Source organism: Culex pipiens, chromosome 2, assembly GCF_016801865.2.
Source record: "Culex pipiens pallens isolate TS chromosome 2, TS_CPP_V2, whole genome shotgun sequence".
In the NCBI taxonomy this organism is placed as follows: Eukaryota; Metazoa; Arthropoda; class Insecta; order Diptera; family Culicidae; genus Culex; species Culex pipiens.
Window position 1 is genome coordinate 188,661,786 of NC_068938.1, and position 21,149 is coordinate 188,682,934.

At 40.3% G+C, this 21,149-nt stretch overlaps 4 protein-coding genes across 8 annotated transcripts in view; 3 read left to right on the forward strand and 1 right to left on the reverse strand.

Annotated features, from left to right (window-relative positions):
* The first annotated feature begins 709 nt into the window (after positions 1–709).
* LOC120415138 (zinc metalloproteinase nas-14-like) lies at positions 710–1,908 on the forward strand. Of its 2 annotated transcripts, none has more exons than XM_052708225.1 (4): positions 710–765; positions 825–920; positions 979–1,149; positions 1,207–1,908. In XM_052708225.1, exons 2-4 carry the CDS (start codon positions 839–841, stop codon positions 1,722–1,724), a joined length of 771 nt encoding a protein of 256 aa, XP_052564185.1. In that variant the 5' UTR covers positions 710–765; positions 825–838; the 3' UTR covers positions 1,725–1,908. The 2 variants fall into 2 exon arrangements, with proteins under 2 accessions (XP_052564185.1, XP_052564186.1); XM_052708226.1 differs by having other exon boundaries at positions 723–765; positions 833–920.
* Positions 1,909–6,293: 4,385 nt separating this feature from the next.
* On the forward strand, positions 6,294–7,268 carry LOC128092964 (trypsin-2-like). Its single transcript, XM_052708227.1, has 3 exons — positions 6,294–6,557; positions 6,618–6,876; positions 6,940–7,268. Exons 1-3 carry the CDS (start codon positions 6,346–6,348, stop codon positions 7,222–7,224), a joined length of 756 nt encoding a protein of 251 aa, XP_052564187.1. The 5' UTR covers positions 6,294–6,345; the 3' UTR covers positions 7,225–7,268.
* A 3,204-nt stretch (positions 7,269–10,472) lies between these two features.
* Positions 10,473–15,497, reverse strand: LOC120415119 (uncharacterized). 2 transcript variants are annotated; one of them, XM_039576537.1, is made up of 6 exons: positions 15,356–15,497; positions 12,056–13,558; positions 11,861–11,996; positions 11,662–11,804; positions 11,017–11,599; positions 10,473–10,955 (listed from the first exon to the last, which is right to left on the reverse strand). In XM_039576537.1, exons 2-6 carry the CDS (start codon positions 13,539–13,541, stop codon positions 10,640–10,642), a joined length of 2,664 nt encoding a protein of 887 aa, XP_039432471.1. In that variant the 5' UTR covers positions 13,542–13,558; positions 15,356–15,497; the 3' UTR covers positions 10,473–10,639. The 2 variants fall into 2 exon arrangements, with proteins under 2 accessions (XP_039432471.1, XP_039432472.1); XM_039576538.2 differs by having other exon boundaries at positions 15,197–15,419.
* Positions 15,498–20,304: 4,807 nt separating this feature from the next.
* LOC120415142 (protein charlatan) overlaps positions 20,305–21,149 on the forward strand; it is a 68,547-nt gene continuing 67,702 nt past the window's right edge. For 2 of the 3 annotated variants that reach the window (XM_039576569.2, XM_039576574.2), the window contains exon 1: positions 20,305–20,562. The gene's annotated coding sequence lies outside the window, so the exon portion shown is untranslated. The remainder of the gene's footprint in view (positions 20,563–21,149) is intronic. The other variant, XM_039576576.2, reaches the window with a different exon arrangement.

Genomic DNA, 21,149 nt, shown 5'->3' on the forward strand with positions numbered 1-21,149 from the left:
GACCAGGATCAGGAAAGTCTGAAACAACAAAATATGTTAGAAAAATCTACTTCAAGCTCAAACACCAAAACGTACCTTCATTTTTGCGCTGTTGAATCGCTCCTTGCAAGCCAAGAACAGATACTAGCTAAGTCCTAGGCGTGAAGTCGATGTTTATTTCGTAATTTTGGCTGTTTGGTTTTATGGCCAGAATGTGGTGGATTGCGGGTGATAACACTAAATCGCAGAGAAAATATTTACTCAAGGAAATAAAAATTTGCGATGCACACTAACGCAGCGCAATGTAGCGTATAAAATTATGAGACAACAGGAACGTTTGATGAAAAATATTAAATTCACTGTTTAACAGATTCTGAGAAAAATTAGTTTCACCTTCAATTTTTGCCATTGTTCCATACATCATCACATTCTCAGAAAAGTGCCAGATTCTCTTCGTTTCTTCGAATTCAGACTTTTTTCTACTCGTGTAGATTTCAACAACCGGAAAAAGTTTATATGCACAAGATAAAAAACAATTAATGTTTGATTTTGAGTAAGATTCGTGCGATAGCCGTTTCTTGTCGGGAGGATAAAGAGGCAAGAGAATTCTTGAATATGAGCCCTCCCATCCCAAATGTACTATCTTATCTATTTAAATGATCCTGGTATATTATCAGTACCAGACTTGTTCGAGAAAAGTAAACATAAGATTTTTGGTGGCCGTGATTTGCCAAAAAAAGGTGGAGAGATCTTCCAGAATTGCGATTCAGATTTAATTCCGATGTGGTAAGGTTAAGGTTACTTCGAGAATCATTTCATTCTGAAACTGACTCGTGTCTTTTTAACATTTTAGCACAAGATGTTGGCTCATCTTGTAATTGTTCTGCTTGTGGGGGTGGTGCTGGGTGCCCCAGCTGGTGAAATTGAAATTCAAGAACCAGGTGAAAATATGTTTTTGAAATACGCGAAATTTTGCACCTAATGGTTGTTCATTTATAGATAACGGTCTTGCGACCGCTTACGAACAAGCTGGAGATCACTTCCAGGGAGATATCGTGCTGACGGATATCCAAGCAGATGCCGTCGAAAGTGGGCGAACTGCTCTCATAGGGCCGCAGTACATGTGGCCTGATCGAATCGTTTACTACACAATCAGGGCCGGAGATTTTTGTAGGTATTCTTTGATCTTAAAGTGTTAGTTGGTACTAAATCAGTTCATTCGGGCAGCTCTTTCGCAAATAACTTCTATTAAACAAGCCGTTGAGCAAATATCTCTGGTAAGCTGCATCAAGTTTGTAGAACGGACCAACCAGAAGGATTACGTCCTCGTTACGGGTGAGAACACCGGATGTTGGTCATACCTGGGTCGTCGTGGCAACAGTCAGGAGCTGAATCTCCAACCAGTTGGATGCATGAGTCGTGGAACGATCATCCACGAGTTTCTGCATGCCCTCGGGTTTGTCCACATGCAAAGTGCCTCCGATCGGGACTTTTACATCAGCGTCGACTGGAACAACATCCAGACCGGAAGATCTACCAACTTTGATCGTTATGCGTCGAGTATTATCAATGATTTTGGGATTCCGTACGACTACGAAAGTGTGATGCACTACGGAAAAACTGCTTTCAGCAAGAACGGACTGCCGACGATCATTCCTTTCGATAAAACTGTGAACATCGGGCAGCGTGTGGGCATGAGCTACAAGGACATCAAACGCTTGAACTCACTTTACACCTGTAACTAAAGTCCTTAAAATAGTTGGTAATCATGGAAAAAATAGAAATTTGAAATAGGTTAAGTGAGCTGTTTCCAAATAAAATCGTCATAATCCAAGAATCTCAACAAATTTTGCACACTAATTTGTAGTACACCTTTTTTCAACATGATCTATTCAATAAATATTTTGGTATCATTTTCGCTAACAGTTATTTTTGTGTTTTAACTTAACTTTTTGGGATATCACTTTGTCTAGTCCAGTGAAGGGTGGGGAGATCCTCCTTTTTGTATCGCACATATCTCTCTCAATTTTTCACAAAACTGTGAACATTTTTCCTGTGTTGAAAACTTAAATAGTCAGCTATGTTTGGCAGATAAAGGTATTGGATCAAAAAAGTTCTTTGGTTCATGCCAAGCGTTTTAAAAAATATTTCAAACCGGCCTTTTCTAAATATTAGGGGTAACTTGACTTGATTCAGCAAATTTAAAAATTCTTTGGTTGCTAAAATATTGGCATTATGATCGTGCTACCTTGTCGCACGTCTCTTTTTGACGCTCCGAGAAAAATAACAACAAACACGGTTTTATTTGCTTGACAATTCTGTGCATTGTCCTGAAGTATGGTTGAATTTGGTTGCCGGAGTCCCGAGATATAATTAAAAATGTTTACTGTAGCTTTTTTCCAGTCGTCGCATTTACAGTAATTTTTGTTGTGAAGATAGCACGAACGAAACTTCTTTCATATGGAGAGTGCCAGCAATGCACGGGGGGTTTCCAGGCTGGGTTGTATATCTCATGATTTATATCGAATTATGGGGATCTGTGAAGGTCAAACAGTGAGGCATTAAAAAGCTTCACAAAGTGGCGTTCTTAATTCATTTCATTTCATTTCATTTATTGGATTGTTTTGGCAAAAACATCAGTGCAGTAATTATCCTAAGCTGATATATGGGGTACCTTTCAACAGCTGACTAATTCAAACAGTGTTTAGAGTTTACTGGTACACGGGAGAAAAATTGAGCAGGGGAAGGAAAAAAATTACAAAATAACCTTCGTCGTTCTTAATTCAATTTGGTCCAGGGGTTGTTTGGGCGGTGGGAATTAAAACACTTAAATTTTCATGTTCATGTTCCGCTGTAACTCAGCAACCAGAGGTCCAATCTTCAATGATTCTTAGAACAATCTATTGAAAAATTTTCTGAACTTTTCGATAAAATATATTTTTAGAGATGGACAATCACGGGCACTAATTTTTGAAATCGAGAAACAGATTTTTCAGTTAAAAATTAAACTTTAAATATCTTTATCTCGAAACGGCGCACTTTATCAAAAAAATTGCAAAAGGTTAAAAGTTGATTGCGTATTTGATTTTACAAATAACTTTTTTATAAAATTTATTAATTTTTTTTTTTCAAAACGCAAATTTGACTCGTTTTGAAGCGGAAAAAAGAGTCGTACGGTTTAATAATTACTTATCACCTCCGTGTACGCACGAGAGCAAGCAGCAGTCAAGTGCTCTGTGCTGTACCGTTTTTTCGAAATTTTTCGCCGTAGTTGATTGTGATTACCCGCGAGTTTGCTTCTCCAGCATGCCAAAGGCCGCCGTGGCCGAGGCAGTTCGAGTGCGGCCTCGAAAAACCCGCGAAGTTCGTCTACCGGCCGTGTGCAAAAAGGTAAACAAACAAACGCCGTGTCGTTCGCCATCGCGCAGGGGAGCGTGAGCGCAGATGGAATCGACAAAAAGTATCTACATCCCGGATACGTTCCGAGATCACCAGTGCGAACCCGTTCCGGTACTTCCGGTGCCACGACCAGTGGCACATCAACATCCGCCAACATCCCCATCAGGAACGAGTTCCAGATGCTGAGCGACGACGAAGAAAACAACAACACGGACGGTAGCAGCACTACCGACGACGACGACGATGACGGGCGTGCACGGAAGAAAGTATCGACCCCAAAAAGAACAATTCTCCAAAGGAACGTAGACTGTACAGAACCGGATGGGGCCGGATCACTCTGGAGAGTTCCGGAGGAAATCAAACACGGCGGGCTACTTAAAACGCAAACTTTTATTTGCCACTCGCAAACAGACCGAACTTCTTCCAACGGACGTTTATTGGGATCTAACGATAATTACTCTAAACTACATGGAACATACATGGCGCATCGGTGCACTTCGCGCCACCGATCGCAGTTAGCTGAGAGGGTTAATTTTGATAGTGGGACCACAGAGAGACATAAATAATGCGAGAGAAAGAGCGGCTTCAGAACTGCCACCACAACAAGTATGGTTTAGTGCTGCGCGGGGTAGCACCAACCGCGCGTACCACAGTACATCATGAGCCTTCCTTACCCAATTCTTTACATAGACCACCTCCAATTTTTGTTTTGGACACGTTGGCGGACGATGTTGACGAGTTGCTGGAAGGCCTCGGATATTGGCTGAAAATCGGTAAGTCATCAGTGCAAGTTTACACATTTGACGAAAAGAACTTCGACCTGGTTGTGGAGAAATTGAAACGTCAAAACTTCAAGTTTTACACATTCGACCCCGTGCAGAAGACTGCCGTTAAGGTCGTTTTGGAGGGGTACCAAGACCGCCCGATCTCCGACCTCAAGAAGGACCTCTCGGGTGCTGGCATAACGCCGCGGGACATAAAAGTCCTCTCGCGGAAGACAACAGTAACAGGTCGCACACCCTGTACCTGTTGTACTTCGACCGCGGCACCGTCAAAATTCAAGACCTGCGGCGAACTAAGGCGTTGGACGGGTTTTGGGTAAACTGGCGGTTCTACTCAAAGAACCCGTCGGACGCAGCACAATGCCACCGTTTGCCAGAAATTCGGCCACGGCTCGCGAAACTGCAACCTCCCGCCCCGCTGTGTGAAGTGCGGTGAATCACACCTCTCTCAGGCGTGTGCACTGCCGTGCAAAGCGGACTTGGGGGACAAGGCAGAGCAAACGAAGGCGCGCATCAAGTGCGCCAACTGCGGAGGTAACCATACCAGCAACTACCGTGGATGCAGCGCACGGAAAAACTACCTCGAGGAGCAGGAAAAGAGGAAGAAGAAAGCAGCAGCGTCCCACTCTCCTCAGCGAAGTACGAGCGAAACCCAAGTAGCATTTGGCAACATGATAAATTTGACTAAGTCCAGTTTTTGTTTTGTTTTGCTGTAGAAACATAAAAATGACATTTTAGCAACAATACGTTGCAATGTTGCAAACCTTTCGAATTGAAAACAACTTTGCAACAATCCATTTTGTTTTGTAATCGAAACATATTCAAAACTTATTGGTTCCATTGTTGCAACAAGTGACTTAGCACGATTTGTGTGCTATGAATAATATTGAAATCAAAAATCCTTAGATACAGTTCAGCCCAGCCACTTGTCCTTACATCAATTCATCCGTAGCTCAGTGGTAGAAGCAAGGAGAGAAGAGTTGAAGGTACCAGTCCAGAATCCCGACAGGGGCACTTTGGTTTTTTTTTTGTTTCGCGCAAATTAAACGACAACATAATGGCAACATCATGACAACACAACAAACTACTTTACCGACATATTGAGACAAACAAATTGTTTCTGGAACTTTGTCGTAACAAAGTTGAAACAAGCTGCTAAATGTTGCCAACACAAAATTTTCGTGCGCTTTTTAGGGCACCACGAGTGTTCTAACTATGTTGAGATAGCACATTTTGGGTGTTACGAAATAGTTGCATTTAAGGATCCGCAACAAAAAATGTTACTTGGGAACCGTGCCGGCAGCTGGTCATCGTACGATTCCAGCGGATAACTCAGCGTTCCCTCCTGGATGGGGGCGTCGTTCGCCAGCGTGGTCGCTGCCGGTAGTGGCAATACGGCCCAGCAAGAAGTTACCGGAGAAGATCTCTTTACCCTGCCAGAGTTCTTTGCTCTCGCAGGGGAGAGGATGACGCGGTTTCGGACCTGCCGTAACAAGGCGGAGCAATTTCTGGCCCTTGGGGAGCTGATGATCAAGCACATCTATAAAGGATAAAAAACTGTGATCTAGTTTTAAGCTTTTTCTATTTCTATCCCCTTTCCCTTGCAATTTTAGTAAGTTTTTTTTTTTATTTTTTTCTTACTCTTGGTGACACCTTTATTTACAAGCAATAACTGTTCCAAAATGGATTATGATGTAACACACAGTTGTAAGGAACTCCAAAACTCTGTTATGTACCTCAAAAGAACTTATTGTATCTTGATCATTGACCAATAAAAACGAATTAAAATTAAAAAAAAATATTACTTATTCTATACATTATACTCAAATAGATCCGATTATGTGGGATCCTCCCAAAAACCTCTCGGCTAATAATTCAAAAATCGTTCCCCAAACTATACGGACCCGACTGTACCGAAACATCCTCCACTATCGCCACAATCTGGACATTTCCCCTCCATAATAAGAGAGACCGAGCTAGAGAGGGGGGCCTGCAATAATTGGCGTCCACACTTCCTCGGTGTGGTACCTGCACGATCTTATCGCCCGTTCGCGATTCATCGAAACCAATCGGATGTGCATCATTCGGAGAAGATGCGGCTGGTATAAAAACTGCCCTCCCGGTAAGGTTCCTGCTCAGTGGTTCTGGGGGTGTCGCGGGTGAAAAAAAAACAAATTGTACCGATATGAAGTTGTTGGTGACGTTGGCGTTGGTGGCGGTGGTCGTTGGGAGTTGCATGGGAGCTCCTGGCACCGTTGGTCGAATTGTTGGTGGAAAGGACACGACCATCGAGAACCATCCGTATCAAGTTTCGCTGAGACGCAGGGGAACTCACACCTGCGGGGGTGCTATTCTGAACGAGAATACCATTCTAACGGCTGCGCACTGTGTTTATTAGTGAGTTTCATAGTTACCTACGTGAAGATGCACATACAAAAATCATGACACTTTCTTCAGTACCGATTCAGAACCATCAGAATTCTCAATTCGTGCTGGATCTACGTTGCGCAACGAAGGAGGACAACTGATCACCGCTTCCGAGATCTTCATTCATCCGTGGTACGATGACTGGACTCTGGACTGGGACATTGCGATTTTGAAACTGGAGCAGAACCTTGAGCTTGGCCCAGCCGTTCAGAAGATCGATCTACCGGAGGCAACGCTGAAAATTCAACATGGAACTCTCGCGTCGATCGCCGGATGGGGAACGCTCTACGTAATGCCAGCCATCAACTAAACCTTATCACTACACCTTCCCTAACTATCCTTCCTTCCACAGTACCAAGGACCCAGCACCAATCACCTGCAGCAGGTTTCGGTGCCGGTCGTAGACAACGTGATCTGCAGCCAGGCGTACCAGAACTTTGGCTCGATCCTGTCGTACCATCTGTGTGCCGGCGATGCCGGAATTGACGCTTGCCAGGGTGATTCCGGTGGTCCGCTGGTGTACGGCGGCCAGGTCGTCGGAATCGTGTCCTGGGGCTACGGATGTGCCTTCAAGGGTTACCCGACGGTGTACACGCGCGTGTCCGACTTTATCGAGTTCATTCATGAGCATATGTGAAAAAAGCGAAAAAATGTTTGGTAATAAATGACTGTCTAACTAGCGATGTTCTACTGTGGTTTTGTGTGTCGTGTCCGGTGGTCGCCAATTTTATGATTTGAAAACAAATTGATAAGTGGGTATTGTTGTATTTGAAAAACTGATAACCATCGGTAGCCTCGGACAACACTAATTGACTAGACAGCCAACATGTGTTGAGCGCAATTTCGGGCGGAAATGCTGACTTCGGCGGTATATTTGGACAAACTCAATCTAAATTACTATTCATGGAAAATCCAATTTTACAATTCTAGACTACTTTTTTCAAAACAACCAATGCGCCATGGGCACTAGGTTAAATACTAAATTTAAGATCAGTTTGCCCACGGAAATCCTTGAAGTTTGTACTTGTGTGATCGCTGAAATGTATGGTGAAAGGCAATTTATATTTTTAAGAATTTTCTTTTTTTAAGCTTGCTTTAGTTGATTTTCGTGCCCAATTTCGGTATTTAACCTAGTGATGGGTCAATTTTTGATTTCGGGTGGGTCAATTTCAGGTGTACATTCAATGAAAAGATCGAATATTAAAACTGTTGCCGATTGATTTGTGATGTGTTAAATATATCGAAATAGCTTTGCGGCTCAGTTACACAATGCAATGCAATATTTCTATTTAATTTTGAATAACATAAATAACTTTAGAATTTAACAAAACATAAATCTAAGCAATATGCATATAATTTTCTGCGCAAGCAAGTCTGTGTTTTAAGTGAGTAAGAATTAAGTTAAGAAATTAGACATTTGCTGTAGAAATAATAATGCGCCTTAAAGTAGAGTGTCGACCGTTTACAAACGTAGAAATATGTGCAATAGAATGCATTCAATAATTCTGAGCTTTGACTCAATAGCTTTCGATACTTATCGTTTGGCCTAAGAAAACTTTAAGTTATTGTGAACCTTTGAATATCACTACAGTACATTATTGGATTTTTTTAGTTTGTATTTTAAGATTTAGATGAAATTTTTTTCATGCAATCCCTGTGCCAAAAGAAGCAATTTTACATTATTAGTTTTTCCATAGTCTCTATAAAAATTTGTTTTGATATTTTTGTTCTATTTTGGGGGACAAAAAAATGAATCTTTTGAGTCATAGTGCGCAATCTGGTTGAAGAGAAATGATTTTTTTTTTTTTCAAAATATATGATTTCAAAAAATATCGGAAACAAATTAAGACTGAATGAAACTTTTGAAACCCCTTAAACCAGGGGTGCTCAAAGTTTTTGGACGCCGGGCCAAATTTGAAGCTCTAATGACTTTGCGGGCCAAATTCATAAAAAAAGGTTTTTTAAATAAATAAAACTTTTAGAATTTAAAACACTAAAAAAAATAATCAGTTGAACTTTTTTAAACCTTTTTTTATTTTTTAACATTTTCTCTGATTAAAAAAATAGAAAACACTAAATGACAGTTTTCGATCACTGTTGTTGATTTTATTGTTTTAAGAATTTAAAAATAAAAATTTTGTTGAATGTACTTGTGTTTTCATTAAAATTTAAAGGTTAAAAAATGGTGTAAGGTGTAACTAATGAAAAAAATCGTTGAGAACATTCGTCAAGTTGATTTGCAATCATTATTTTCAAAAATTGTAAGATTCGACAAAAAAAAACATTTGATCGAAAAAAAAACTTAATGCCTAACTGTTTATCGAAAATTTACTAAAATTCAATTTATTTTTAAATGAATCCGAACATGCTCAAAATGATTCTAAACGCAGAGGAATGCATTGCAATTGAATTCTGCTAATTCCACTTATAAATAATTGATATTTTAAAATATTTTGAAAAAAGTAATTTTTGCCCTGATTTTTAAAGAATTTTTCACAGTGGGACAGAGGGTAAATCGAAAAAAGCTTTGTAAAATATTTGCAACAGCTTTATTTTCCCAATTTAACATTTTAATCAGATGGTTATCAAATTAGATTCGTTATCCAACTGTCATGAGTTCGAATCCCGAGGGAAGGTTTCTAAGTGCAAAGTCAGTTTGAAGGTCATTTCATAAAAAAGGTCATTAATACTGTCAAATTAATATGGAAAACTAATGTTTTTGCAATTATTACAGATTTCTACCTTAATCAATTCCATTTTGAAGAAAGTTTGGACGATATTTACTAGTTTCACTCATTTTGAAACGTGTGAAATTGTTTAAATTATTCAGATTTTAGCACTAAATATTTGTGTCGTAAAATGGGAATCAAAATATGAATAATTCATCCGTTTTATAGAAAAAAAAGTAAGCATAAAAAAGATAAAAATAAACCTTGAGTTATAAAATCACTTTACAAGTGGTCAACGGGCAATTTTACATGAACGTTCAAAATGGGTCCGCGGGCCACAAAAAAACACCTCGCGGGCCACGTTTGGCCCGCGGGCCATACTTTGGTCACCCCTGCCTTAAACATATAAAAAAGGTGTTTTTAATTGCAAATCAAGTTAAAGTGACAATAAGTGAAATTAAAAATAATCAAAGAAACTTGCCGTTTATAATTTTTTTCAGTGTAGTCCTTATCCGTACCTACAACTTTGCCGAAGACACCAAATCGATCAACAAATTCCTTCAAAAGAGACAGATTTTTGAATTTTCATATAACATTTTTGTATGGGCAGCTGCCAAATTTGTATGGAAAATTATATTGGCAAACTAATGATGCAAAATGGCTTCTTGCAGCCGGATTAAAAAATACAAAAATTTAAAGTAAAAAAAAGACCGATTACGTAGAGTATTGCTCATACCCATTTTGTATGACCAGCCCCCACGATTGTCTAGAGACTTGTATGGAAAAACGAATGTTGCAAAATAGCTTCTTTTGACACAGGGAATGTATGGACAAAGTTTAATCCAAACATCCAAAAATACTGATGAATAAACCGGGAAATAATTTTCGAAAATATAGAGATTAGGGGAAATATACCATTTCTCAGCCTATTTCTATTATCGGCCTATCAGCACTTCGATCATGAATTACAGCTTTCATAAAGTGTTTTTGACTGTTCCAAAGTAATAAATAGCTCAAACAAAAGTGAGCAAGCAACTCTTCGTTGTTGATACATCTGAAAATGTTGATTTAATAGCGCAAAACGGCAAAAGTGATGAGAATTGGTCGAACGGCTTAGACTGATTAAAATGGGTATATTTCCCCTACTTTTTTTCTATGATGTGTGCGGGAGGTGTAAATTGGTGTTCAAAGGGAATTGAATACTATACGAGAACAGTTTTCCGGGAAACCTTATCTTTATTTAAATTCTAAAAATACAATGAAATGAAATACAGAAAATCGTAACCGTTTATGGAACGCTGACTCTATTGTATGAACCACTATTGGTTTGTCACGACAAAGACGGATTGTACAACGGGTGTAAATCTAAATCTTAAATACTGTCTACTGTCTGAAGAAAACTGCCACCAAAGCCACGAACAGCACCACCAACGAGCTGATCACCTTTCCGGCACTGCTGAAACAGCCCAGGTTGTCCGCCATTACCGCAAAGCGGGCCATATCCGGGAAACGGCACTCGTTGTCCGTACATCTGAAGCCATTCTGCTGGGAACGCACTGCAAACTCCACCGAGAAGAAGAGTGGCGGACAGCTGTGGATAACGGTGTGGCCATCGCACGCATTGGACAGATCGATGTCTACCGAGTCGGAGTTGACGACCCGGCAGTTGATGACGTCCATGTTCTGGGTGGCGTTGGATCTATGTAAGGGGTTTAGGTTAGGTCTTGCAATGAAGTGAAAGCTGAGGTTGTTGGAATTACCTTGGCAGTTGAACCCATCGAGATTGGCACACCGTGAGCGGTGCGAAGCCATGTCCCTGAATGCGAATTCGTCGGTTTTCACCCGCTCGGAAGAAGTAGTTTGGATGCAGCCGGTAAAACACAACCCCCTGCGGTTCCACGTACTGGTTGATCGTGTTCGATCCCCAGTCAGCCTGAACCCAGTCACCTCCGCAACGAGGGTTCACAATACGGCGTGGTTCACGCTGGATGCGCTGGATCACCGGTAGAGTCTGCACGTTGACGGCGTCGATAACCGCTCCGGATCCCAGCTCACGCAGCGGGAATACGTCCCGACTCTCTTCGCGAACGAATCGGTTGAATCTCGTATGGCTGCCTCCGGCGAAGAACAACATGCGAAGATCCGGTACTTCTTCGCGCAGAATAGCCAACTGTTGGACGGCCCAGTTGCTGTCCCCTTCACTTACGGCTGCCGTATTGGGCATTACAAGACCGATCTTCGAGCGACCACTCATGCTGGCGGTTTGCCGTTCCGTAGTCATCAGCTGGACACTGTGCTCGCGTAGACTGCGGATCACGTTGGGCAAGTTGAGGCCGGATTGGACTGGAAGTTGATTGAAGGGTCATTACAGATGTTCGGGAAATTAACTTTTTAAAAATACTCACGTGTTTGATACAACGCCAGCGTGAAGGTCGAGTGGAAGTCGGCCAGGAACAGGGTACTGTTGACAATCACTTCTCCAGTTTGAGCGCTTAAAACCGTGTAGCGGGTACCAAAGCGTCCAACGTCTACGCCATCCAACAAGTTTCTGAAATCATTACCATGTTAGTACCGCAGAGATACTCTGGTCCTCTCTATACTAACCCGACGACGGAGTAGATATCGTTGTATGGCCACGACATGTCGATGTATATGAACAGATCGGCAGCAGTTCGCCAAACAGTATCATCGTTAGGAGTTATGGACGTTGCTTCACAAGACGGATCGTTAAGGTTGGATGCTGAAAATAATCAAGTGTTAGCTAATTCACCCTCCGTAATGATGATCTTAAGAACTTACGAACATAAGATGCCAACGCATCTGCCGCCGATCCGGAGAATTGGATGATTGCGTTCTGGTCGACCGTGAAGGCCATCTGCATCTCCTTGTCTAGAATGTTGCTGAAAGCAGCCGCCTGATCGCGCATGGTTTGGATAGGTGCTACCGTGGAGAATTGATCGCGACGATTGCATGATCGCATCGGCGAGCCAAACACACCCCGCTCGGAGTAGTACATGTCCAGCAGCTGGCTCAGTCTGAGGGTGTTGGCACGATTGCGCCATTCAGCGATGTTGGTCGCCAGCACGAGTCCGTCGATACCTCCGCGAATCTCGGCGTCGGTCATCTCCAGCGCCGTACGTTGGCTCAAGAAGAACCATCGTGGGGAGACAGTATGATTCCAAGCTCCAGCTGCACCGACCTGGATGTTGTTCGGTGATGATGGAACGTGCAGCAGGGTTACTTCAGCCAGGTCACCGGAAATCGTAGCTGCCCAGAGATTGTCAACACGCATCGGTTGTACCTGCTGACGGGAACGGATTTGACTACGCATCTGACCACTTCTTGGCATCAAATCACGCAGCTGAACAGATTGAGGCTCCAAACCAGCTGCAATGCCAGCGAGAACGGTTCCTGCGGACACGGTTCCCCAACGGGTGGACACCACACCATTCTCTACCGGACAAGCGCTGATCGCGTTCGAAGCAATATCCACCAGCGAGGTATCCGCGCTCAATTCATGCTCTGGATCTTGCTCCTGATCTTCCACGGCTTCTGGTTCCTCATCTGCAACTGCAGCCAAATCCGCCTCATCTTCTCCCGCCTGTTCCTCGTCCTCGCCCATCTCAAGTCGAGCCGATTGCTTCAGCTTCTTGATCTGCTTGCGGATCTGATTCATTTCCGGCTGAGCGAGCATCTCGATGTCGCCAAGGTAGTTGGACCGCAGCTTGGACTTGTCTTTCATGTCCAGTTCACGAGGAACACGAGCGGCACGATACTGGGACAGCTGCGAGCATCGTTGACCTTCATCTCCGCGGATCATCGTGTCGATCGAGCTGGACATCATAAAGTGGAGGGCACACCGCTCCTGGGCCGTCAGCGTTGCGTTCGGGAATCCCAGCGCATTTCCGGGCAGCAAACGCGAGAACAGAATACGATGCTTGGTAAAGTGGAACCCACTCGGACTGAACGGAAGCACTCCAGCAATGTTCTGCACCCCGGACGCCCGCACGATACCATCCTGGCGGAACCGATGCAGCAGAGCGATCGTCAGCTGACGGATGTCCACCCGGTACTCCGGGACGTCCTCGACCTTCCGGATCAGCTCGATCAGCATGTTCATCGTCATCGGAAGCCGTTCGTCTCGTTCGAACAGTTCCGGTCGGTTGTAGCATTCGATGAGGGACGGTGCAACGCGGGTTTGGACATTTTCCTGACCGTGGGCGTACTCGACGAGTGCACCCAGCAGGATCGCAATCAGCGGCAGCAGTGCCGCTTTGGAATTCATCGTTGTGTGTGATTAACCTGGAAATTGTGAAATGCATGTCATATTATTGATATTCCGGGAAAAGGTAATCGATTTCGGGGAACGCATTGCTTATATTATGATTGCACAAGTGGAAGTTTGCTAAAGGTTGTGGTGGCATAAACGACCAAAACGCTGGCTGGAGAGGGGGACACTTGAGCTGATAAGATAAGTCACTTTTTCAATGCGGTTTGCGTGATAGTGACTGTAACGTTAGGTTTGGCTGAGTGGCACAGTAGTTTATATCAAGGTGTATGAGGTCATGACTGTAATTCTAGCTAAAGGCGATCAATTTTGATATCTCGGGACTATTAGTCACTGTTTCTATAGTTTTGATTTAGTTGAAGATTTAATAAATTTGATAAATTATGCACCCAGAACTGGACATCGGCATACGAGAGTATAAAGAGCACGATTCGGTAGTAAAATGGTACTGTGTGCGGACTGAGAGGATAAATCCCGAAATTACCGATAGTACTTTACTCATGGGTTCATCTTCAAAAAAAGTTCATCTATAAAAAAATATCGGTACCGAGACTCGAACCCAAGACTTTCGGCATATTGAACCGTGCCTTTGCCGTATGGGCCACCACGGTTCGGTGACTAAGTGGCGGTCATTTGTCCATGTAAGCCACTCAATAGCATGAACTGTTTCAATGAACGAATGAACACGCAAGAGGACTATACTCTCGCAAAATAGCACTTTCCTCACGTTTCTTTTCGTGAGGACTATCCCCTCGTTCTTTAACTTTGGGTGTGTTTTAAGGTAGTTGTTTTTATTTAGTATTTTATTTGAATTTACAATCTAACGGTTGTCACAAAATAATACTTTACTGCAAAATGATGCTTTGTAGAAAGCAAATTTCATGTTATTTAAGAAGAAAGCCACTTTGTAATGTCTCTTTTGGACTAAAAAAAATAATTCTAATGAAGTTTAGGTATATTTTACTAAACAACTGACGGCAAACAAGAAAATCCTAGGATAAGGGTAAACTTTAACCAGGGAAGTTTTTTTTTCGGTTTCTGCCAAAATCATTGAATTTACGGACCATATTCTAAAATTAAATCTTTAATAGACAATGTTGCATGTTGAAAATATGTCGACGGTATTCACATTAAAACAGGACTTTAAAAACAATACACAAACGCAAATTTAACCTGCGATTAGATTTATCAATACAGTATTTCATCAACAACTGAAAACTGTATCGAGACAATTAACAAACATTAAATAATTTCAGTAACTGCTTTCACCTTCCGCGCACACATAGAGGGAATTGCTAAATTTGTTTGCTCCTGTCGTTATCTTATCGGACTGCGCGCGCTCGCAATTCATAGATTTCACTGATACGTTCACTTTTTTTCCTGTGGTTGTGACTAGACTGTGGCATTCCGTGGAAAAAAGCCAGCATTACTCATAACACCATTATCTGGCAACCTTAAATCCATGTCGAAATTTGGCTTAGTTAATAGATAACTATCGAGTGTTAGAAAATCTCGAACCTGTCACGTTGCTTTAAGTTTAAACGAAGTCTTTCACCTAAATTTAGAAACAAAATTGTTTCCCATAAATGTTATGAATTGCACGTTGAAAAAATAAACTCAATGCATAACCGCCATTTTGGATTTTCACTAACCTTGTAATACTTTGTATTCCTTTACTAGAAAATCATAATCCAATCAGCAAACAATTTTGATTTTCACTTATTCTGCAGATTCGACAAACCTTTGGCAAAGTTCTTCCTTTTTTAATCACTGTCACAAAAATCAATCTGTTTAAAATAAAAGTGTCACACCTTAATCCACGTGCGGCGCCGCGGAGTCCAAATGTTCCGACCGTTTTGCACCTGCTGCTCGAACCGTACTGGGCTACGATCGTGCCCCACCTTGGGGCCTCACTGGGTCGAACAAGTGTTCTTATCAGTTGTAGCCGGTGACGGTGATAAGATAGGGCGATGGATATGGACACCGGTGAGGATGGTCCCACGGTCATCTAAATCTAGGCTCTATGTTTGATTTGTGAACGGGCCCTTTAGGAGATATACCTAAAATAAAACTCCAAGAAAATGATTTTAGTTAACCCTCTAATGATAGTTTTTTTTTCGATTTTTTCCCCTTTCCAGGAGGTCGTTTTGAGAAACTTTTGTTTATCTCAATTAGAATTATTCTACCATCTACTATCATAAACTTTTGTCTTTTTAGTTCTTTCATGTTTTTATAATCACTTTTTTCAATGTTTTGCTTGTTTTTCACATTTTTGTAAGAAAATGCGTAGAGGTAGAGTCTGGGACATAGCAAAAATTACTGCATACTTATTTTTACCTATAATATCGAAAAATGTTAGTTTGAAAGCCAAAGTTAACCCCAGAAAAATAACTTTTTTTAAACGTTGGCAAGGTTACATTAAACAAGTCAAACTTCCAACCCTGAAATTTTCTAAAATTTTAAGAATTCATTCCAATTCCAATTCCAATGCTTTTAAAATTTCATTTTTTTGAAGATTTGGAAATTTGTTGAAAACCTGATTTTTGGTGAATTTCAGAACGAAACTCACCTTGTTGTACAAGGTTAAATTAATGTGATCATCTGATCATACTACATTGTCGCATGTAAATTCATAGATCACAGATTTTTTTGTTAGTTTAAATTTTCGATGATAAAACTTGTACGATTGACATGTAAACTTTTTCATTGTACATAGAATATTTTAGTGCGTCCATCCCGGGAATTCCCGGGACAAAATGCCCGGGATTTTTGTTTGGAAATTCAGTTTTTGTTGTGGAAATAGATGAACAATGATAAAAACAAAAAAATAAGCATTGGGTTTTTTATGTTCTATAAGCTTTTGTGTTTTCATATGTTATTGTGAAGGCAGACAAAAATCAAAATACGAGTGTAACCTGTCAAAACCTGTAGGGCCACAGGCTGATGTACACACTTACGACAAACACCCAATTTTTGTACGGCGCAACAGATTTTTTCGCGCAACAGAAGAGATGCGCACTTCGGTTTGGTGGTACGCGGATAATAATTAGGTTTTACGACGACTCGATTTGGAGGTTAGAAGGAGTGCACTGTTTACAAGGACTTAGCACAGTTCGATGCGGTCGTCGATTTTGTTCGGGAAAATTCGTCGACAATCGACGAAGACCATGTAAACAGTGCACACGAGCTGTCAAATGACGTCACGGCGTAAAACCTAATAGGACCTATTCAAACTATACTGCCGTTTTACGGCGATATGATGTATACGCCATTTTGGACATTTTCAATTTTATTGTACAGTCTGATAAAGAATCTTAAAAGCTACCTCCTGACGAAAGAATTTTTCAAAAAACTGCTGTGGGGCCCATTTTATTAAGCAAACAAACAATGATGTATACGCCAATTTTACTCATCATGATGTATGTATACATTGAGAATTGATAGAAGTCAAATTCAATACTGTTTGAATGTTGATTTGAGGTTTTGGGACCAAATCAAGACTGGGCAATATTTTATTACATTATTTCGATTTCATTCTTAAGGGGAGTTCCATTAGGCATCATCCATAAAAGACGTCACGTTCTGAGGGAAGAGGGGGGTTTTGAGAAAGCGTGATGTTGCGTGTTAAAAGCATAGGGAAATCGTGACAAAGGTGGGTGGAGTAAATTTTGACTGATTTTAATGTGACGTACTTAATGGATGAAACCTTAGCCACATTCACGTAGACACCTTTTTGAAAATTTTTGGTGACAATTGTTCATGCAAAAAATGTGTTTATGGAGCATAGACAATCGCTAAGGGAGCGTTCTTTTATTACGTAACGCAAAAAAACGGATTTTTAGACCCCCCCCCCCCTCGTAACAAAATTTCCATACAATTTTTAAAAAATTTGTATGGAGCGTAACACGGCCTCCGACCCCCCCCCCCATTGCATTACGTAATGAAAGAACGCTCCCTAATACCTCCTCCCCCCCTTAAAGTATCCACGTGAACAATGCATTACGGGATCCACTCAGCTATCAAAATAGCTGGCACAAAAAATAAAGCCAGCTTTGACCGCTTTGATCGAGCAATGTATACATACATCATTGGGCAGGAAAAGTAGTGATTTTTTATTGCTATTTTTACGGCCAAATGATGTTTGTGGTTTAAAATCGTAGAGAATAAGAAAAAACAAGAAATTTAGTAGGGGCCACATTTTTATTGTTCTTTTTAACAGTTTCTACAGAGCAGATCTCAAATTAGTCATTTTAAATTGAAAAAATGAACAAAAACAGAAAATCGTGTCTACAGCAAAATCACCTCTATGGCGTATACATCATATCGCCGTAAAACGGCAGTATATAGGTATCAGCATTCATTTGACTTACAAAGGAGATCCGCAAATTGCCTAAAATTTTAAACATGTTTTATAAATTTTATATATTTTGGCAAATTAAGACGATTGTATCGAATTAAGACAGCTGTTTTAGTATTTTTTTTGCATAACGTTTTTATTTTTTTGATTGATTTCAGTTCAAACAGGAACAAACCAAAACAATTAGTACATCGATCTCCAAATTAATTGCTTTAAAATCTTCTGTACCTATTAAGACTGTAGTCCCAAATTTCCCTAGTTGGCGGTTATGACTTTAAGATAATTTGTTTAATATTTTTTATACAAAACATGAGTATCTCAACCTATCTAAAATTTAACTAGTATAATTTTATATGTTGTCTTTTTATTTGTTATTTAAGACATTTAAAAAGATTTTTTTATGCTTTTCTAGTCATGACATATAAAAAAATAAAAAAAATGTATTTATTAATTTGAATCATTAGATATGAAACCAAGGCACTACAAAGAACAAAAACAAAATCTATCAAGCTATTTAAAAACGACTATTCTTAATTAGATTGAAGTGTGGATTAGCACCAATGAATATCATAGTAAAAAAAACATGGTAAAATAACATCTAAAAAGGGGTACATTTTTTATGTCAGAAAAAAGCTTTAATTTTACCTGTAAAAATGTTTAAATTTACATCTGGCAGACGCTAGGAAAAAATATCTGTAATCCTAAAAAAATATTAAACCAGCGATGGTTATATCGCTGGTAACTCGTCGCTGTGAAAACTAGATGATCAAAGCCAATGAACCTCTATGTGGTCCTTACATTATATACTGTATTTACTGCATATACGGTACATAGAGCTACATCGGCTTTGATTATAAAGTTTTCACAGCGGCGAGTTGGCCGTGCGGGTTGGGGCGCGAACTTAGTAAGCCAGATATAACTATCGATGGTTTGATATTTTTTTAGGATTACAGATAGTTTTTCCTAGCGTCTGCCAGATGTAAATTTACACATTATTAGAGGTAAAATTAAAGCTTTTTTTCTGACATAAAAGATGTGCTTTTACCATGTTTTTTTTACTGTGATAGTATTGAGCTAATTCTATGATTTTAAGCTTGAAAATCATGCAAATATAATGAAAACATAAATTTTATTACTGTTTTAAAAAAATCCCGGGATCCCGAGATTTCCCGGGGATTTCAAAAATATTTTTCCCGTTTCCCGGGAAATCCAAATCCCGGGAAAAATAAACGCCCTAGTTTATTTTTGCATTTATTTTCAAATAAACTATTTTTAATTACTTAAACATTAAATGTTTGGACCACAGACCGGAACAAAAATTTCCCGCATGTTTAATTATTAAAAATAATTTGACAGTAACATAACTTTATTTATGTTTAAAGTATTTTGTAGAGCGTCTGCCTGTGTGGATCAATCGGACTGCGCACTGGACTCACAATCCAGAGGTCGGCGGTTCGAATCCCAAGGCAGACGCAAAAATTCTAAGTGTTAATATAGGTATTCGGTGCCCTCTCCCCTTGCCATACCTTCACACTTAGGAGACCCGGGAGGCGGAGTCTTGTCGCAAAAAGAACGATACACGCCTAACACCCATTGTTGCAACAGTGCTCCATAATACTTTTACTTTAAATTGAAATTTTTTGAACGAATTGAAGTAATTCTTCTTGCAAAAACTTATTTGAAATATTTAATGATAGCAATTCAATTTTCATCTAATTTAATCATGGTAAACAAAAACGTAAAAAATCTCAATTTTGCTTTGGCGTTAAAGGATTTAAATGTTATTTATACTATATCCTATTATTCTTTAAAAAGTTTACCTGGATTGTAAAAGTTTATTTTCATTAAGCAAGGTCTATTTCCAGTTGCTTCAGAAACTAATATTATCAGAATTAAAACTTGATAGTAATTGAGTTTCTTAATTTTTTCTAGAGCATTTAAAAAAATGGATCCAAAAAATTAAGATAATGTATACTTCCGTTTGAATTCCGTGAATTCCCGGGAAATTTATAAAATAATCAAATTCTGAAAATTAGGCTTCAAACACTCTGTAGAATTCCCGCCAAAAAACCATGTTCTCCTCAATCCTACAGCGCTACTTTCCCAACCAGCGGTCAATCCTGAAAACAACTTCCTCTCCCCCTCACACCCACCCACACCCACTCACATATGTTGCAGCCGCTCCATCGCGAGGGAAAATTCTGTTTATGTTTACCCGCAACAACGCTGATGCGCCTGAGCTCTAAATGTGGGAGAGACGGGAAAAATGCTTCTTGTTTGTGCAAAGTAGAATGAGGGAAAGGTTGCACCCAGTATCACAAAGAGAGAGGGAGAGGGCGCATCGTGGGGTGGTAGTGGTGCTCGGAAAATGAGGGGTAGCATTTTCCAACACAACAACGGCAACTCATCCTTTTTCCGATATCCCGGCGAAACACGGCGGACGGGCAGGGTTGGACGGAATCGTCGCCGTGGCGCGTATTTCCGAGAGAATGGTCGAGTAGTGCGGTCGTGTGTCCCGTGTGGCCGGATAAGCAAAACCTAACACTTTTGAGGTGAAGGGAAAAGCCCAAGTGAAAATCAAGAAGAAATTGTGCACATTTTAGTGTTTGGCGCTTAACAATGGATAACTTTCAAAATGGATAGAAATCGCAAGCGGAAAAGGTGAGTTTAAAGAAACGTTTTCTTTTTTTCTTGGGAGGGGGTGGTAAACATATGCCGCCTAATGCGCGTTTCCCGGCCACCCCGTTACGAGAGTGGTGGCTGGGAGCATTTTTTCACCCTGCCGAAACCGTTTTTAGGGTGGTGTGGCTTTCCACCCCGAAAATGGATGCCATCCCTTCCCCGCACAGTTTTTGTGTGGGCAGGGGTGCCAGCAATTGTGTATTTTTTGTTTTGTAATTTTAATTTATTTTAGTTTTTATTTTGTTTAATGTATGCATTTACTTTGAGCTAATTGTAGTATCATCGATTTTTTTTGAAAACATAAAATTGTCTTGTTAAGCTTTTTTTCTAATTAGGTTGGTACAAATATTTTAAAAGTTTTTGTCACCCCCCCCCCCTTCTTCAAAATTGGCCCGAAAAATCAGGGGTCAAAAAAATATTTTTACAATAAACTTCAAAATTGCAATGAAAATTCAAGTGCAACCAGCTGAAATCAAATTAAAATACATTCTCCTGTGTTTAAAATCATTTTTAGCATATTTGGGTTTATTAAAAAATCTTAAGATTTTTAGAAAATTTTCGATGCA

What these genes read in the sequence shown, in the direction of transcription:
- LOC120415119 (XM_039576537.1), bottom strand. Translation starts at nt 13,541, where the DNA reads ATGAATTCCAAAGCGGCACTGCTGCCGCTGATTGCGATCCTGCTGGGT. An exon ending in GATATCTACTCCGTCGTCGG is followed by an intron (nt 11,805 to 11,860) that starts GTTAGTATAGAG and finishes TAATGATTTCAG; the next exon opens with AAACTTGTTGGATGGCGTAG. An exon ending in CGATGGGTTCAACTGCCAAG is followed by an intron (nt 10,956 to 11,016) that starts GTAATTCCAACA and finishes CCCCTTACATAG; the next exon opens with ATCCAACGCCACCCAGAACA.
- LOC120415138 (XM_052708225.1), top strand. Translation starts at nt 839, where the DNA reads ATGTTGGCTCATCTTGTAATTGTTCTGCTTGTGGGGGTGGTGCTGGGT. An exon ending in AATTGAAATTCAAGAACCAG is followed by an intron (nt 921 to 978) that starts GTGAAAATATGT and finishes GTTCATTTATAG; the next exon opens with ATAACGGTCTTGCGACCGCT. An exon ending in AATCAGGGCCGGAGATTTTT is followed by an intron (nt 1,150 to 1,206) that starts GTAGGTATTCTT and finishes TCATTCGGGCAG; the next exon opens with CTCTTTCGCAAATAACTTCT.
- LOC128092964 (XM_052708227.1), top strand. Translation starts at nt 6,346, where the DNA reads ATGAAGTTGTTGGTGACGTTGGCGTTGGTGGCGGTGGTCGTTGGGAGT. An exon ending in GCTGCGCACTGTGTTTATTA is followed by an intron (nt 6,558 to 6,617) that starts GTGAGTTTCATA and finishes CACTTTCTTCAG; the next exon opens with TACCGATTCAGAACCATCAG. An exon ending in CCGGATGGGGAACGCTCTAC is followed by an intron (nt 6,877 to 6,939) that starts GTAATGCCAGCC and finishes TTCCTTCCACAG; the next exon opens with TACCAAGGACCCAGCACCAA.